We start from the raw sequence: 17,593 nt of genomic DNA on the forward strand, positions 1-17,593 counted from the left end.
GGAAGGAACGCATTCGCAATATATACGGCGGTACGCTTCAAAGACGCTACTTCGCCGCTTCTAGATCGTTGCCCGCGATCACGAGTGATCTTTTCAGGGTAACGATTTCTATTGATCCATATGACCGTCGTCCCTTTTCGAATGCTCGACACTTCCGCGTTCGACGCCTTCGTCCTTTCGTTATTGTAACGCATTTCCTCGGTCTTTTATCGAAGCCGGACCGTAACACGGGATTCGCGATTGTCAATCGATCCGATCAATAGTAAAAGAACGATACAACAGTACCTGACTAGATTATATTATATCCTGAAAATGAATAAGCTTGAACATGGATATTTTCACGCTAATATTATATGTTACGCGGAGACATTTTTAATCGACCGAGTGTGTAAAACGCATCTGCGTGAAAATAAGCGTGTCGAAGGCGAGAAAGAAATATTTCAAGCAATCTTTATTGACAAGGAAGTCGCACCTCAACCTCAGTTGTTTCGAAATTATCGGAATTTACACGGCAACGAATTTCTATTATTACACAGGGCATTTTCGGGCGCAGCATCTGCCGAGCGTCGCAAAAGCTCTACAATCATATCTGTTTTGAAAACAACGACGTGCCCATTTTGTGTGATCCGATCAGATAGCATTGTACGGTCCCGGATGATTGTAGTCATTACCATGCCCGCCTGCGTATTAGAATTTGTGCTGGTAGGAGGCAAATTATTCCCGCTTCAGATCCGGTTGCTTTCGGGCACAGTGTATATACGCGCATAGGCATTCGCTCGCCTATCAAAAAAGGCAAAGAAAAAAAGGCCTAACGATCGAAGATGAAAAGGCTGTTAGTAAACTCCGGTGATCGCCGGAAAATATCACGTTGATATCACCATTTTTTTCTAATAGTTATCATTTTTGAAAAAAAGACCAACGATAAAACGTAAAGATAAAAATTTTCTCAACAGTTTTGTAACACGTGTCAAAGTGTATTTCGAATTATTGTAGCAAAGCCGAATTTACTACATTGATATGTCATCGAAGATGACATATTCAACGAAGAGAGGGAATATACTCTTTAAGCCGAAAGAAAAAAATCGAAGAAGAATCCGGAAATCGACAGAAAAGTAAAACGCGCTTTTCTCTCCCTTCTCTGTCCGTCTTCCTGTCACTTGAGACTCTTTCGCTCGCATCCCGAAGAGCTCCTCCTTTCGTACGGTAATAAGCGATTCTACATCTAACGGGACAGTTTCTCTGCTTTCGTCAGTTTCTCGTATATCGGGAAACTTGTGTAAGACGAAGATGCAAGCTTGGACGAAAGTGAGCGCAAAGTAACATTACATATGATACCAGATCTACCGTATTGTATATTTTATTGTATAAATACACGACGCGTGTATCCACGTTGGAACGTGCGTATTCAACGAGCAATACATGGGGCGCGTGTACAGTGCAGAGAGGCAGCTGCGACACCCTCACGCCCACATGACACACCCTCCCAGACATTCACGTTGACTGGCACGCGTTACCGAATTCTTCTTAATACCCTTGTAACTGTATTCTATGTGAGATTTGTTCCCTCTCTTATGTTCGAGCATAATAAGAATGTATCAATCTCGGATCGATTTTGCGCCAACAAAGATTTTGCACGGATCGTAAAATTTAACGCTATAAATGTAATATCTTTATCGATCTTTAGCGATATTCTCAGAGTTTAGAGAATTATACAAATGAGCGAAACGGAAAAAATGTCCTCGTGTTGAAATAACTGCGTGTATAATTTTAATTTTGTTACATCGAATTAAAAAAAAAGAACGATAGTAATCCATAATCTTAATCTATAATCGCGCGCATCTTTGTTGTCGATATTCGCTTTTTCAAAACATCCGCGTCTATAGAAGCTTTCGCGCTATTCATCGCCATTCGGCGAACATCTACACGAAGCTTATCGCGACCGCGGGCCATGCATATATAAAAGCCACTTAGATTATGCATGGGTGGGGATTCCCCAGAGTCCGCCTTTTCAGCGAACAACTACCATACCGCCGACGCTACTAGCAACACACCCGGCACACCATCGCCGACACCGCCGCCTCCATCACTACGCCGTGGTCGTCGTTGCCGCCGCTGCGGCCACCCCCGGGGGCAGTAATCTCGCATGGAGATCCGGCTTAAACGATAGGCCCCATTTCGAGAGCGCCGCCCTTCGTACGCGAGACTCTTAATTTCCAAGGCAGAAGGAACGCGGCGCGGCTTCCACGAAAATACTTTGCAAAGAGGTCCTCGTCGCCGTTTACGAGACGATGCCATGTTATTACAAGCGGCCCAGATATTTCCATATCGCGCGACTAGACGAGATTTAATACCGCAATCGGGTGGTGCTAACCACCCCCCTCTGACTTTCTCGATTCGAGGATGCTTCGAATGAATCCTTAGTTTTCTTTTTCTTTAATAAAATAAAAAAAAAAAAAAAAAAAAAAAACGCTTCTGAAGAAAAGTCATATCGCGCAAGATTCAAGTTCTATACGTTGTCAATTTAACCGTTGATATATCGTTCGGCAATGGTCGGCAAACTCGTCGAGAATCCTTCATTGCCGTATTTCGAAGGATTTAGTTTCGCTTCGCGTGCAAAAGTTTCGTCAAGTCGAATTATGCAAGGTATTTCGTAATTCAATCGTTTCTCATTGTAGATGTAAACGGAGTGGTCTACGCAAAAGAGAAACTACACGGAAGGCAGACGGGGATGCTGAAGAAGACAGAGACGACAATAAGTTAGTGTTTCTTCGAGCTTGCACCGAAGAAAGAAGAAAGGCGGACGCGCGGCCATGATGCGACCGATATAGCCTCGAGGAATATAAAACGAGTAGAGATATCATCGCGCCGGTGAGTCGGAATAAAACTATAAACCGGAGGAAACAATTACCCTGACTGCCCGGCGGAAGATGCGGCTAATGATAAGTGGTTGGCTGCTCTCTCGGGCCTGCGAAGCATAGCCTTTGCCGCGGTCTTGCCTTTGGTCTTGTCTCCCTTTCAGCGCCATTTTCACCGCGCGGATAGAAGCACGAGATAGAAGAAGCACAGAATTTCCCCTCCCCTCCTTTCCGCGATTTATATCAAACGTGCTACAATACGATAAAATGATGGGTTATGTCCGTTAATGCGAACCATATGGATCGATTACGTTGCTATGTATAATTTGGAATGTCGAACGTTTCCATCCACGTCATTTTAACCCGATCGAAGTTACCTTGAAACTTTTTCTCATAATTGTCGATAGAATCGGCCTCCGATACCTTTGTCGTTGTTTGCGTAGAATCGCGGAATAACATGATCGATTGTCGCAAAGTGTCATCAATTTTTATTTTCGCCTTTCACAATAATACGCTTTTAACGATCTTTCGATGCTCTTCTTTTAAGGACCGATACTAAAGAATCTTAACCATAGCTGCGCGAATTATATATTTTTCTTCGACGTATATCTATAATATCGCGGTCACAGTAACACGATCTAAAGAGAGCCCCGGCACGTATATCGATGAAACTACGATTAAATTTAATCGACGTCGGCGAAACCGACCCTGTATCGCGCGGTGACACGTACGTGGTTCGCGAACAAACATTCCTTTAATGGCGCCGACGGCGCTTTCGTAACGTTACAAGCCAATTTATGTAAATTATCGGGCGCAGCCATGTAAAATTACAATCCTGGTGTGCGATGCCGCGCGCATAGCAACGTTCTCCAAGTAACGAATTGCATCGCGCGATCGACTTTAAGTCTCGCGTGCTTCGTATTTCTTTCTTTTTCTTTCTTTCCTTTTTTTTTGCACCGAGCATGCCGATTTTAATCGCGTCTCAGGTCTCAGAACCGTTGAAGAACGATGGCAATGGGCAATAAAATGGTTCAAATCCGGTGAGCGTGAATCATGGACTAAAGCCATTGGCCAATTTCAATTTCCTGTCCCGATCGCATCCGCGTGTATACATACAAGTATAACAGCGCTCTTCATTTCGCATATACAAGGCAACTATATATAAAAGCCTCGCGCGCGCGCACGCGGTCGTTTTCTTTCGCGTGGCGAAGATCACAGTGTTCACAGGACGGCATCTAATTGCCAACCTCTCGCATCTCGCGCTCCCCCATAAACTTAACGACTGCCTTAACGGTTAGCCCTCCCGGTATGCTAAAGAGCGTTTCTTCGGCTATTTCGCGAAGTACCCTGTTAAGGGTCTCGATGGGCCATTGCGGTCTTTCGTGCGCCTCGCAGACCCCGCGTCGTATCAGACGTGTTATAGACGAAGGTACATCTGCGTTTCATTGGACTATAATCTTCGCGTGTACATATAAAGAAAAATTGCGAATAATAAACTTTTATTATAATTCGACTCGCGTGTCTAAAGAGCGATTAAATTAAATGAAAGATTAAAATTCTCGAAAAAGAAAAAAGATCCGAGAATCACGTGTCGATTTATGGCCAACTTACAGGTACAAAATACGCCAATCGCGTTTCACAGAAATCGATATTGCATCTTCGCGGTATAGTCACGCGCCCCGGCGGGGTCGAGGAATTTGATTTTCTCGTCGGTTTGCATGATTCTGATTGAAGTGATTGAGAGACGCGCGGGGAGGGTTTCTCGGGGAGGCAGAGGGAGTACCGTCGACTGAGGGCCGATGATTGGTGGGACATTAGTGTAATGAGAGTCTTGAGTTAAGGGGTAAAACGTGGTAGCGGCTACCGCGCGCCGTGTATCCGCCATGATTAGAGCCTCGGTGGCGTTTTCGCCGATATCGTGAGTTCGTGAAATCGCTCCTGCAATTTTAATCCGCAGAGTCCCGGAGAGGCTCTTCCTTCGAGTCGGTGAGAGAGGTGGAAAGAGGAAAAAGAGAAAAATACTGCTGGGGAAGAAGAGATTCGCGGCGAGAAGAAACGATGGACAAAGATGGAACGTAAGGGGGGGAAGCAGGACTTTGTCCGCGATGATCCGACGAACATTTGATGTGTTAAACCGATGCATGGATCATGCATGGAGATTGACGGCGGAGTTCGCTATCGATATGATTTATGTATCCGCATAACGACGTCTCGCGTTTTTATTTCACAAACCGGGCTCGTATCGCGCATCGAGTCGTTGGAAAGCCCTCAGCGACGCATGATTGCTTTGTGGATGTCAATTATTTTTACGACCAGATGGTCGGATTTCGATAGAAGGGACTCGCTGCAGCGATGCACGCTCGGTTGCCCATCTGCAGGCGTTCATTGTTGAGTATGTTAATAATGGAACAAATGTTATCTAAATCAAATAGTCAACATCGATTCGAGAACTTTACTATACTGCGTACTAGCATATACTCGTATGTGCAAATTCAAGTTTAAAAAAAGATATAATTAGATGATTGCAGTTTAAACTATTCTATGTTGCAGCTGAGAATATAATTAGCATGTTTCATCATAATTTGAATCACGTATGCAGGAAATATCGATTTCCGTCGGATCAATATTAAGCTAATTAAAATAAAATCTACGAAAAAACTATCTCTCGTGTTGTGTGCGTGTAAATAAATTACAAATTCGATCTCGCGCGCGACGAGACGTCTCTTCTCTCTGCGTAATTATCTTGAATAACAATGTCTTCGTTCGTTATGTTGATCCCGCGTGAGATTATACCGAGCATATCGATCATTCACTCACTCCCTCCCTAATCAAAGCTACCGGTTCGGGTTTTGTAACTCGAACAGAATGAAGATCGCGAGAGATGCACCCGCTTCCCCGACCGACGCAACCAGTCGAGATCGTTTCATTCGTGGGCATTATGTATTCAGTGGCCAGCGCCATTTTGCCTCGACCATTTTTGCCGATCAAATCTTAATTGTCGGCTGGCGGCTGTCTAAGGAGGCGTGGCCACCGGTTGGTTCACTTTCAGCCACGCGATGCACGAACGCATTGGTTTTCTTCCTCTTATTTCTCCTCTACCTCTCCCGTTTCTTTTTGCTCCTCTCTCTCTTTCTCTCCCCCTCCCCCCTCCCCCCTTTTTACCCATCGCGTATTCTTGCTGCGAAAGAGTTGCGACGCATCGTAACGTCTCCCGGTCGCCCCGTCCGATGTCCGTTCAACGCGTATGCTAATCGCATCGAGTTACCAGAACCGTAGGTAATTGGATACTGAAGAGTGCGGCTCTTGCACTCTCTCCGCCACGTTTAAAGTACACGAGATCTTTGCACAAAGGCTCACACGCGTGTTCTTTATACATGGCTTACGTAAAAGTTCAATTTCATACATTCTTCTATAATCATCATGTCGGAAAATAATTTTATATATATTTATAAAAAAAGATTTTTCAAATCCTTCTTAGAAATTTATTAATCTAGAGATCCTGTCTGGTAGACATAAAATATTAAATATAGTACATTGTATTATCATTCTCGGAAAATATCAAAGAGATAAGCGAGAAGATCATTGGCAGGAGATAATATTATAGTGACTTTATCGTTCAATATTAAATCATATTGAATGATAAAGTAATAAAGATGTCCAATTGTAACTCATGACAAACGATGATAAAATTGGTACATCGCCGCAATTAATCTTAATTATGACGCGAAGCGGCAATTATCGATTATCCTACGACAATCTCTAGGCACTAATTAGTACCGCCGCATATAATAAATCTACTCCTACGTCGCGATGTAAATGCCAACTAACTGGTATACGGACAAAGTAGCCGCCGACACTGGCGGCGCGGCGAAAGGCGGAGAATTACGCCCATGATCTAAGCCCATCGGATTCCTGAATCGCAAACTGCGCTACGCTATACGCCGCTTAATCAACAGTCGTCAATGTATCTACTACGGTGGAACGGTTGTAACTTCGCGGGGAGATGTGACGCGAACGTGAAAGTTTTAAACATTACTTCTACGTGGCGTTTAAATTCTTGCATCATTTCTGCTCACACGAAATAATTATTACGAGCTGCAGTTATCGACTTTTGCATTTAGTTATGAATTGCAGTAATACCCAAATGCGGTTACGTGCGCGAAAAAACGACAACTGTCAATAATTGAAACCGTAAAAAATGACATCAGTTTTAATAAATAAAATAAAGTCGATTGAAAATTGAGAAAATTTTAATTATACGTCCGATAACGTTGATCATCGAAATTGATTTTTATTAATCGACACACAAGTTGCAAAGACCTTTGTTTTTGATTTAATAATTAAAATATATCCCGATATTTACGAGCTAATATAAAAAATATTACTAGAACATAATGTTGAAATAAATTGAAATTAAAAAAAAACCTACGATTTAGAGAAAGATTGTACTTGTCGGATCGTTTAAAAATATAATGGAAGATTTTATTTTATTTTTTTTTTTTTTGCAGGAGGCACGTCGTCCTGTAAAACACTGATTTCGACCTGCGCGCGCGTCCGTCAGATAGTATCCAATTAGCGCCAAATTAATATTACCCGCGGTGTAATCAGGCTGAGGAATACGCGGGTAAGGGACGCTGCGCCTTCTCTCGGCATAATGACACGTATTACTCTGATTGGCAACAATTGGTAACAATTGACGGGCGGAACCGAGCCTCGAAGGTTCCGCTACTTTGCCCGCGTTGTTTACGACCAGAACTTCGAAACGTTACACCTTAATTGCGTGGCTACATGCTCGAAGAATTATCAAGGCTTCCTTACGTCCCTACGTCATTACTTATTAAGCGTATACAGTCGACTCTAGAACGAAGCTTATAATACAGCCAGTTGTGTATTCCATTTTGAAAAACTCCGCTTGATCAAACAACTTTCTCATGAAAATGAATCGCGTCAATGTTCGCGATATCCGCTTCTGTCAACATTATTTTCCTTATTATCGTGGAATTGTGTCAAGTAAATCTAATGATTATCGATATTTATATAATCATGTAAAATTTGTCAAAGAATAATCTGTAAATAGATTTTAAAATTTTATATTGCATGTCAATCATAAGATAAAAAGTATAAATGTTGATAGATAAACTATTTGCAATATTTATAAATATTTATAAATAACGAGTAATAATTGCCAAAGAATGATTGAAATAGTATATTATATTTATTAATATTAGAACAAGTATAATAAAGAAATAATAAAAATGCGCGTCATAAAAAACACAAAGTAACTCGCAAATGAATAGCCTAATAGCGTCAATTTTATTTCACAAAAATTGCATAAAATCAATGTAAAATCACGATGTTCATAGATTCGAGACGAGTCTAGAGAAGAGAAAGTGGAGATTACGATGTTGTAATAACCTTCCTCTTTTGTTTTTTTACTGAATAAATGAGAGATCGTGTAGAAGACGGTCGGTCTCTTTCTTCTTCTTAATTTTCAAGTTTTCTCTATAAATATCTTTTGCATATTTAAATTTGGAATACGGCGTAACATCGGTCGAGAAAAAAAGATTAAACTCTTGTGAAAAATATAAGATTTACGCAAATATTATGACAAAGAAAAAAATTGTTATGCATATTATTTGTTTTACACTGAATACTGTTAATTAAAATTATAGTAATATTATTGAAAATAGGATTTTTTATCAGCATGATATATGTATATATGCGCTATACAAAAAAATTCAATTACAAATTATAAAAGATTTGAAATATATCTATAAAAAAACCATCTTCAAAAGTATGTATAAATAAAACAGTTTTACTTTTTAATGCGTTAACATATTATTTTATAACAATTATATTATTCAAATAATTTTTCTCTTTCTTAATACTTTTAATTGTTCCATAAAAATATCAAGTACTTTTTTTATCACTTTTTATATATTTTTTTGATAAAATTTATTTCTATAAATACGTGATAAAAGATGAAAAGTTTAAATGTTTATTTAAAAGATTCTTTGAATTTGTTATGTATATGCTACTTGATCTACACAAAACAGTCCCGATCGCACAATATGGAATGTATATAATAATAACAGTCATTATTTATCTCCCGGAAATTGTTTATCTATTTATCTTTCTATACTTCATATTTTCCTCACTTGAGCTTGGGAAAATGTGAACATAAAAAAGGGAAGGTAGCGGAAAATAGTGTGAAACAAACAGCGTATATGCTTTAGCGTAAATTATTCGCTTTACAGGCCAATCGCCGGCGTTATTGAATGCCCCCTTGATAGTGGCTTAACGATCTAGATAAGAATTTTATGACTACCGGCGCCATCATTATAAATATTTAGTCGGTATCACCCTGAAAGTCAATTTACAATCTACAACGTATTTCCGTAATCATAGCTCACATGTGAATATAGAAAGATAGATCGTAAAATATAAGATGCTTTTAATCTAACGTGATTTAATTAACTTACATTTTTCTTAATTATTATGTTTCATTTACTCACACAGAAAATTTTTAATAACTTTGAGGGTGTCTATAAAACGCGGAGTAATGCATTTTAAAATCATTTTTGCATTAAAAAATAGTTTTTTCACTTTTATATTATACGAATATATTTTTTCGATCCAATAGATGTATAAATATACTAACACGTCACTTTCCTTGAAAATGTTGACGATAAGAAAATCTTTTGAAAAAATAAATTATTACTATGATAAAGTCGCACACGAGAAAATAAAACACACGATTATACCTACCAACGACTTAAATGATTCTTTATTATATATTATCTTACTGTAAACACGAAACAAGTTCACTTTCAAAGAATTTCGCATGGAAATAAAATTTCTTGCTTCTAAATAAAAAGTTACGATTTTTTAATTATATACGTAATCATGTATTTTTTATATATGTGCATGATAACATCAGATTTGAAAGAGTTATATTATATGATATTGCAGTTCTCATGAACAAATAATAAAATTGTAGTTTACTATTTTTGAGGTATGTTTTTCGTGAATATAAATTTTACGAAAGATATTTCCATTAAATAATTATTTATATCTATAACAGAATAGAGAGTGCACTGGAGTATCGTTTCTCTATTTCTCGCATCCTGTTATTCGCGAACGGATATATATTTACGATCCATCTTTCATATCTCTTCTAGCAATAAAAGCATTCAATAAACTCGCAAATGCATTTCGAGGAAATATATCTCGCGAAATGTTACGGTCTACTACAGTTTGCTCGCGAGCAAATAGAAGCCGTGAAAAGTGTACGGTATGTTTGCACGAGTACTTGATATTCTTTCTTTTGACCTACGAATTTGCTCGTTACATTCCAACGAACAAGCTTACTTTTTGCCGTAATTGAGATATTTGCTAAAAGAATATAAATCTAACACTAATGTTTGTGTTTGTTCTATAAGAAAAACTGTATTCTTTGCATAATAAATATTCCACGTGCAAATATTATATATAGAGATAGAAGCCTTTTAAGAGATTAGTTGTATATAAATATGTATATAAAATAAAATAATTAGATATCTTAAAATAATTAAGCAATGTCAAAAAGAATATCAAGTAAGATTTTTAAAATTCATGTCAACGTAATACATGCATTTATCTTCCGTGAAAACTATCTTTTATGTATATATATATATATATATATATATTTGAAGTACTTTATTTAGTTCGCGTGTTTATGTCCAATTCCTAAATTCTTTCAGCGTTTTCGATAAGTGCTCATCGAAAAGTATATAAATCATTGAATGCACTTGTCTTCGATTGCACATCAATTTGCCTCGCGCATATCGCATTCGCCAGACAGGCTACCAATACTCGTTCACATAATGTACGATTATTTCAATTATTTTATTACGTATTAATCTTAGCCCACAACATAATGCATATAATCATGAGCCTATTATTTCCGCGAGTGCGGGCGGGCGAGTGGGAAGAGAGCGTTCATTCCGCTTCTCTCCTCTCTCTTGGCCGTCGTATTTTAACGATATTGTAATTTGGAGACCGCAAACCCCCTGACGTCACCGGGTGCATCGAAGCATCTTGTCGGCGCGCAACCTATCTCTGCACCTACCCACCCACCCCTTGTGAGCCGATAATCTCGATCAAAGGAATATTAACGGTCAATGAATTATAGGAATTTCGACAAATTAGATATCGGGCGAATTGAAGGATTGCGTTACTAATTCCGCCGAAAAATACCGGTGCGCCGATCGTTACGCCAAGATTTATTCAACCGAGACTCGCTGTCACGCGGAGATCTCTCTCAAGAAAAAAGGACGATTGTGTATCTTTACAGCCGCGATACATATGACATATGATACGCAATGTTCTTAATAAAAATTGAAATCTAAAAAAGTGACGCTCTGGACGCAAGAAGCTCCGTTCGTGAAATTCTTTGTCTACAGAGAAGTATTATTTATGTGTTTTTGAGAGAGGACGTAAGAAATCATCCGCGTTTAAATTGTCGTTACGAATAGTCGCGTCCTGCTCGTTTCTTGTCCGATCCCACGGCGCCGGTGATTCAGCCGTCGCGGCTACACATGCCTTCCATGCCAATCTTAATATTATCCTTCGAATTATGGCCCTAATGTTATCCATGATACGCGTTCCCTACGTCCTACACACGTACGAGCTATCGACTCTAATGATCGAGCACGAAATTCGGAGCGGTTTCCTCTCGCCGGACGTCAAACCGGTATGTATTAGGATTACCATCCGGATTATTTCATAACTTTTAGTAAATAGAATGATTTTTCTTTCTTATTAAACTTATACAATAATAAGCGACCTTCTTGCTATGCTATTATATGTTTACGCATGTTCGAAATAAATAAAGTGCATCGTTACCTTTTTTTTTTTTTGGTGTAAAAGAATACTCACGCGAAAATATTCTCGCTAGCGTATAAAATATTTTCTACTTCTCGTATCTGGTTAGTAACACGTAATTATTCGTACAAGTTTACTCATATCGAACGTGCTACATGCGGATATTTCGCAGCGTCACGGACGGGTAAAGTTCCGTCGCGAACATGAGACACTGTCACGAGATTTCGCCATCGTAAATCTTCGGCGCTATATCGACGTGACAAAGTGACGCGAATGATATTCGCTCGTTGGCCGGAATACATTCATATATATCGTGGCACGTATCGTGTAGCCTGTCCTGGCAGGAAGCGACCAGCTATACACGGCATAACTTGTAGCCGTGTCGTGATAGCGACACTTCATAAACATGGGCTGGCGTCATGTCGCTGTGGTACCAATGCGAAACCCTTTTACATCGTCGATCGTTATCCGTCCGCGCCGATGGACATCGCCATTGAACAGCCGTTATGTTTACGACCTGTCCTACGTAAAAAAAAAATGCGCCGAGTATCAAAAAAATTAACTCGCTAAACTTTTGACTTTCATCCATTTTCGACTGTTCTATTCGCACATATTTCGTAAAATTGTTAATATAAATTAGCAATAAATTGTTTATAATTATTAAAAAATATTAATTATATAAAACATTGTATCAATCAATATAAAATATTGATTATATAAAACATAGAAAAACAATATGTAATATAATAGAATAAATAGGAGCATATATATATGTAAAACTTATTTTTTATATATTATTTAGAGTTTAAAAATGATAACAAGAACAGGGGCAAAGTGCACAATATAATATTACACTATATTATATCTATAAAAATTATAATGGGATTCATTTATCATATAATAAAAAGTACACTTCATGCAATAAAAAAACCGCATTAAATTTTTTGTTAAAGTATCTATAATCTATATCTATAATAATGAATTACACACAAAAATAAAAATACAATGTGTATTTTGCTATTTTGTATCTAATTTAAAGTATTTATTATATGCCAAATAATGAAAAAAAGAATACTTACAATAGAATACTTACAAAAATTAGATATACTCAGTGAAAATATGTAAAGAAAAAAAAGCACAATTATTGTTCAATAATTAATATAAGTTTTTTTACTGTATCTTAAAAACACAAAATTTAAAATTTGTTTATTAATTAAATTTTTTTTACATATTTTCACTGAGTACCCCCAATTTTTGTAAGTATTATATTGTACATTTCATTATTTTTCATTATTTGCATATAAAGATTAGACAATACATTAGCAAAATACATAATGTTTTCTTTATTTTTGATTATTCATTAATATAGATATTTCAATACAAAATTAAGTGCAGCTTTTTTTCTTATGTGGTGATGTATCATAAATGGATTTTCACTCATCATAAAAATATGAATATAAAGCAATGAAACATAACAGAATATATAAATAATGGCATACATAAATCTTATTTTTTATATATTATTTAGAGTTTAAAAATGGTAATAAGAATAAAAAGGAGCAAAATGTCCAATAATATTTTACTATAATATAATCATAAAGATAATATATGGATTCATTTACCATATAATCAGAAGTATTATAAATTGATTTACTCACCCCATATATTCTACCATTAATTGGATCAATTCAAGGAGAAAGTCTGTGAAAGACACAAAACAATTAATAATATAATAAATAATTAAAAAATAATTTTACTTGGTACAAATAATTTTAGTTTGTTTCGCTCAAAAATTATTGTTGCACATTTCAATACATATTTGACATTTATGTTAGATTCAGCTAAAAAATAGAATATTTTTATTAATATTATAACATAAAAGTTGTCATGTATTAGTTAATCAAACAAAATTTAATAATTTAAATTTTTACAGAAATGAGACACAATCAACATAATAAATTGGTCAATTTAAATTTTTAAACTTACATGTTGCCGAAACTGTGACGATACACTGTGCGTATGAACATCGTAATAATAAATTTACTTTCAATACGATCTCACCGATGCTACTATATGTTCGATTCGTACCATGGCAGGTCGATCCTGTGAGCAGAAATCCTGTGGAAAAAAAGATGCGAATCAATTGAGACAATAACGATGATAATTTATTACAGAGTGCTACGATTCAATTGCACGGCATTATTGTGTAAAATTTTAATCGAGTCACACGGTATATATTTTTTATACATATACTAATCCATCTATATACTCACAAAAAGAAAGGGGACGTAATGAACCGACCAGTATAAATTTTCGCTTGTAAATGAATGATTTAAGTGACAAATTAATTGCATTATTGCTCGAATATATACAATACATATATATTATCGATCTTTCTAGAACGACGCTTACCACCTTCTTGTCGAAAATACGAGTATACTAATTAATAATGTTATATTAATGTATAATATATTAATCAAATGACCTCACCAATGTGTCGTATTGATTCTATTTTTCAATCCTGTTGCATCAGATCGATCCTGGATAGCAAGGATCTTGCGAAAGACGCGAACCGGTCAAAACAATGGCGATGATAACTAACGTACACATCGCAACAATTCGATCGCGCACCATTATCGTCACCCTCTTAAATTCCATCGCGTACTCTTAATTACACCGATGCACACGATATGATGCATTTCGTAAATACTAATTAATCCACCGATCGATATAACAACTCAATCCGCGAAAAGAAAGCGACGCGGCCGACCCGGTACCAACCACCCAATTGAAATTTTCGGTTAGAACTAAATAAATTACTTAGGCAGTAAACTTCATACGTAATCTTATGACGTATGACCATAGATACGTGGAAAGTACATAGAAAGTTCGTAATGCGAGAAAAAGAGATAGCGATACTGAGCAGATTGTCTTTCTCCTTCCATCATGATGGAATAAATTATAAAACGTTCTGCACATCGTAAAATCTATGCCCATTGGAAAAGATTAGCGAGATCTGTGTCTAGATAGAGTGCACCTTCACACGAGCGATCATTATTAATTTTTCTAATTACTGCAACTGCAAAGTTTCAATTGACGTTTCAAGGTTAATCATTTACTTGCTTGCGTGCGCGATATGGGGTGAGTTTCAAAAATATGTTTTTAACGCTAATAATAAGGCATAATCAAAACTCTGCAACCTTATACTATTTCGATTACATGGATACGCATTGCACTAACATTATTCTGAATTTTAATGAAAGTCAGATATGTGTCTGTATTTTTTAGAAAGAAAAATAGATGAAAAACAAATCCTGGCCTTGGTCATCCTGGGAGCTTTCCAACAAAACAGTGTAATACAGTACCCACTAGTGTGAGAGAGAATACATCAGGGTGTCTCACTCACACTAGTGGACACCGTGTTACACTGTCTTGCTAGAAAGGTCCCATTAATCGTTAAACTGTATTATTGGCGGAGGCGCTTTCACCTTCTCGTCGATAAGTGGAAATTCTGCAAAACCAGCTGGACCGCCGGTCGAATGTCGAATCCGTGACGTCGTATATACGTGCCGTGTGCTCTCTCTCGTGTTGTTCGATACGGTGTGCAGCGCGATATTTGTACATATTTTGGGTGCAAGAGCAACTCGCAATAAAATACGAGGTATTTGTCAAGGGACAATGCACGGGGTTCATCTGTGGAACGAGGGCCGCGGAGCGCACTTGCATATTTTGATTCGCGGGCGTTTAACTCGAAAGAGAATACATCTGCGAGATTACTAACATTCAAGTGTAACGAGCCTATGTCGTGTGTCGATGAGTTGGTCGCAGCACAAACTACCTATTCGACGGCTAAGGACATAGCGTATGTAAGTCGTAGGACAAATTCATTCGCGACATTGTAAAAGTATCTCCTCGACGAGCGATCGTTCCGGTAGTGAGGCAAGGTTAGTTAAGTTTCGCGATGCAGTGCGGATAACTGCTTCGTTCACCGGCCGTCACGCGGCAGCATCGTCGCTGGCACTGATAGCGCACTTTTTATTTATTTTTATTTTAATTATTTGATTTTAATTTTTCATCTTTTACTGTACTTTAATTTTTATAAAATAGAAATTTTGAAAAATAGATTTATAAAATAATTTTATAAAATAGATTTACCCATAAAATAGAAATTTTAATACAATAGCTAGTATATAAAGTGTTGTGTTTCCATATTTTTTTTATTTTAATTTTTAATTTATAAAATGGAAATTTTAATACAACAGCTAGTATATAAAATGTCGTTTCTACATTTTTTTCTTTATTTTAATTCTTGATTTATAAAATGGAAATTTTAATACAATAGTAGGTTGTATTTTCATAGGTTTTTTTTAATTCGATTTTGACGTTTTACTGTTATTTTAATTTTTGATTTATAAAATAGAAATTTTTATACATTAATTATTAGGATAGTTTAGCCGGTGGAATTTTATATAGATATTTTTACATGAAGGGACATCACATAAAAACCCAATATTAATTTTTTAATGTACCAATTCAAAATGAGTACTTTGTTGTATTAAAATATTTTTGATTAAAATATTTTAATTTAATTTTTCACGTTTTTTCATGATCAACATAGGTTTGTCGAGAGCTTTTCCTCTGCTTTTCGTAAGTCGACAGCAACCTCGAGGATCCAATCTCAATCAGAGTAGCGTGGTGCGACGCGTCTCCGAGATCACCCATTAACCGCACGTCTAGCGATCCGCAAAAGCGAGACGACGCTGTAAAAGGGGAGGGACGGTCACGCCACGGCGCCAAGGCGGCTCTTCTTCTTTGGGCTCTCGAGTAGCATCGCGAGCGAAACGCTTCTTCAAGAGAAAGAGAAAGAGAGAGAGAGGAGAGAGAGGCTCCTCCATTATCGTAATTTGCAAATTTCCCCGGGACCGCGATGAAAAACGACGAGAGGCGCCGTGGTTTCGCGTTGAAACGCGCGAGCACGATGAAGAGAAAGAATAAAGGAGAGGGTGGAGGCAGAAGAGCGCTACGGGGGTGGAAAGAGAGGAGAGGACGACGAAGCTCGGTGAAGAGAGGCGGAAAAAAGAGAGAAGGAACACAGGAACCGCGAAGACGGTGGCGGATTGGCGGCCTCGGGCGCGGTTGCGGATTCTCGGCGTGATGCCGGTGATTCGCGGCTTTGGTGCCCAGTAATCCTGTAGTCCCCCCTCGTGGCCCGGCCATATTCCTCCTCCCGCGCAGCCTCCTCCCTCGTCGTCTTTGATGCGGCGCGGCGGGATGCCGACGGGACAGGGGGCTCTCAATCTCGCGGTAAATACAGCAATCGCTCGCGATGTGCCGTCCGCATTAATATAATTAGTCACCGCGAGCGCTCGGCAGAACGATACGCCGGGGATGCGAGGACTCTGCTGGTATCTCGCTTGCGCTCCGGGCTACGCGCACTCACACACGCCGAAATATCTCGCAGCCGCGCTTAAGTATATTTCGGGGGATGCAGGGTATCGGCGGCGTGTGCCCTGGGGCACACCGCACGTCTACAGACGCGACAGGCGGAGTTACCGTCTCCTTGTCCGTTAGCTGATTACGCTCTACTCCGTGCCTCGTGCGTGGCACTCGTTCCACAACTCTCCGCTTTGCGGATGAGATGAAATTTAAATATTAATTCGGCATATAAAAAGATCCTGTATTTTTCAGCATGGCTCCGAGGAAACCCGAGGAAGCTGAGCGCAAGACGCTTATCGGTCGCGTTGGCACCAATTTGAAAATGGGCATAGTCGGTATACCGAACGTAGGGAAGTCAACTTTCTTTAACGTTCTCACCAAAAGTCAGGCAGCGGCTGAGAATTTTCCTTTCTGCACCATCGATCCTAATGAAAATA

The 17,593-nt window shown here is 38.2% G+C and overlaps 2 protein-coding genes across 10 annotated transcripts in view; one reads left to right on the forward strand and one right to left on the reverse strand.

Annotated features, from left to right (window-relative positions):
- The first annotated feature begins 2,638 nt into the window (after positions 1 to 2,638).
- Positions 2,639 to 17,593, forward strand: part of LOC140676142 (obg-like ATPase 1) — a 28,302-nt gene continuing 13,347 nt past the window's right edge. For 2 of the 6 annotated variants that reach the window (XR_012048536.1, XM_072910886.1), the window contains exons 1-2: positions 15,453 to 15,582; positions 17,409 to 17,590. Coding sequence is in view for 4 of the 6 variants with exons in the window: in XM_072910886.1 (XP_072766987.1) it covers positions 15,521 to 15,582; positions 17,409 to 17,590 (244 nt within the window). In the remaining 2 variants the exon portion in view is untranslated. Of the gene's footprint in view, positions 2,869 to 15,244; positions 15,382 to 15,447; positions 15,587 to 15,620; positions 15,665 to 17,408; positions 17,591 to 17,593 lie in introns of those variants that run through there. The other 4 variants (XM_072910890.1, XM_072910887.1, XM_072910889.1 and 1 more) reach the window with 4 other exon arrangements.
- LOC140676149 (uncharacterized) lies at positions 6,264 to 15,446 on the reverse strand. 4 transcript variants are annotated; one of them, XR_012048539.1, is made up of 4 exons: positions 14,206 to 15,091; positions 13,707 to 13,838; positions 13,379 to 13,421; positions 6,264 to 12,242 (listed from the first exon to the last, which is right to left on the reverse strand). XR_012048539.1 is itself a non-coding variant. In XM_072910907.1 (4 exons), exons 1-4 carry the CDS (start codon positions 15,444 to 15,446, stop codon positions 12,185 to 12,187), a joined length of 471 nt encoding a protein of 156 aa, XP_072767008.1. In that variant the 3' UTR covers positions 6,264 to 12,184. The 4 variants fall into 4 exon arrangements, 1 of the variants encoding a protein (XP_072767008.1); XM_072910907.1 differs by lacking the exon at positions 14,206 to 15,091 and adding an exon at positions 15,209 to 15,446; XR_012048538.1 differs by having other exon boundaries at positions 6,265 to 12,237; positions 14,211 to 15,091.

Source organism: Anoplolepis gracilipes, chromosome 2, assembly GCF_047496725.1.
Source record: "Anoplolepis gracilipes chromosome 2, ASM4749672v1, whole genome shotgun sequence".
Lineage (NCBI taxonomy): Eukaryota > Metazoa > Arthropoda > Insecta > Hymenoptera > Formicidae > Anoplolepis > Anoplolepis gracilipes.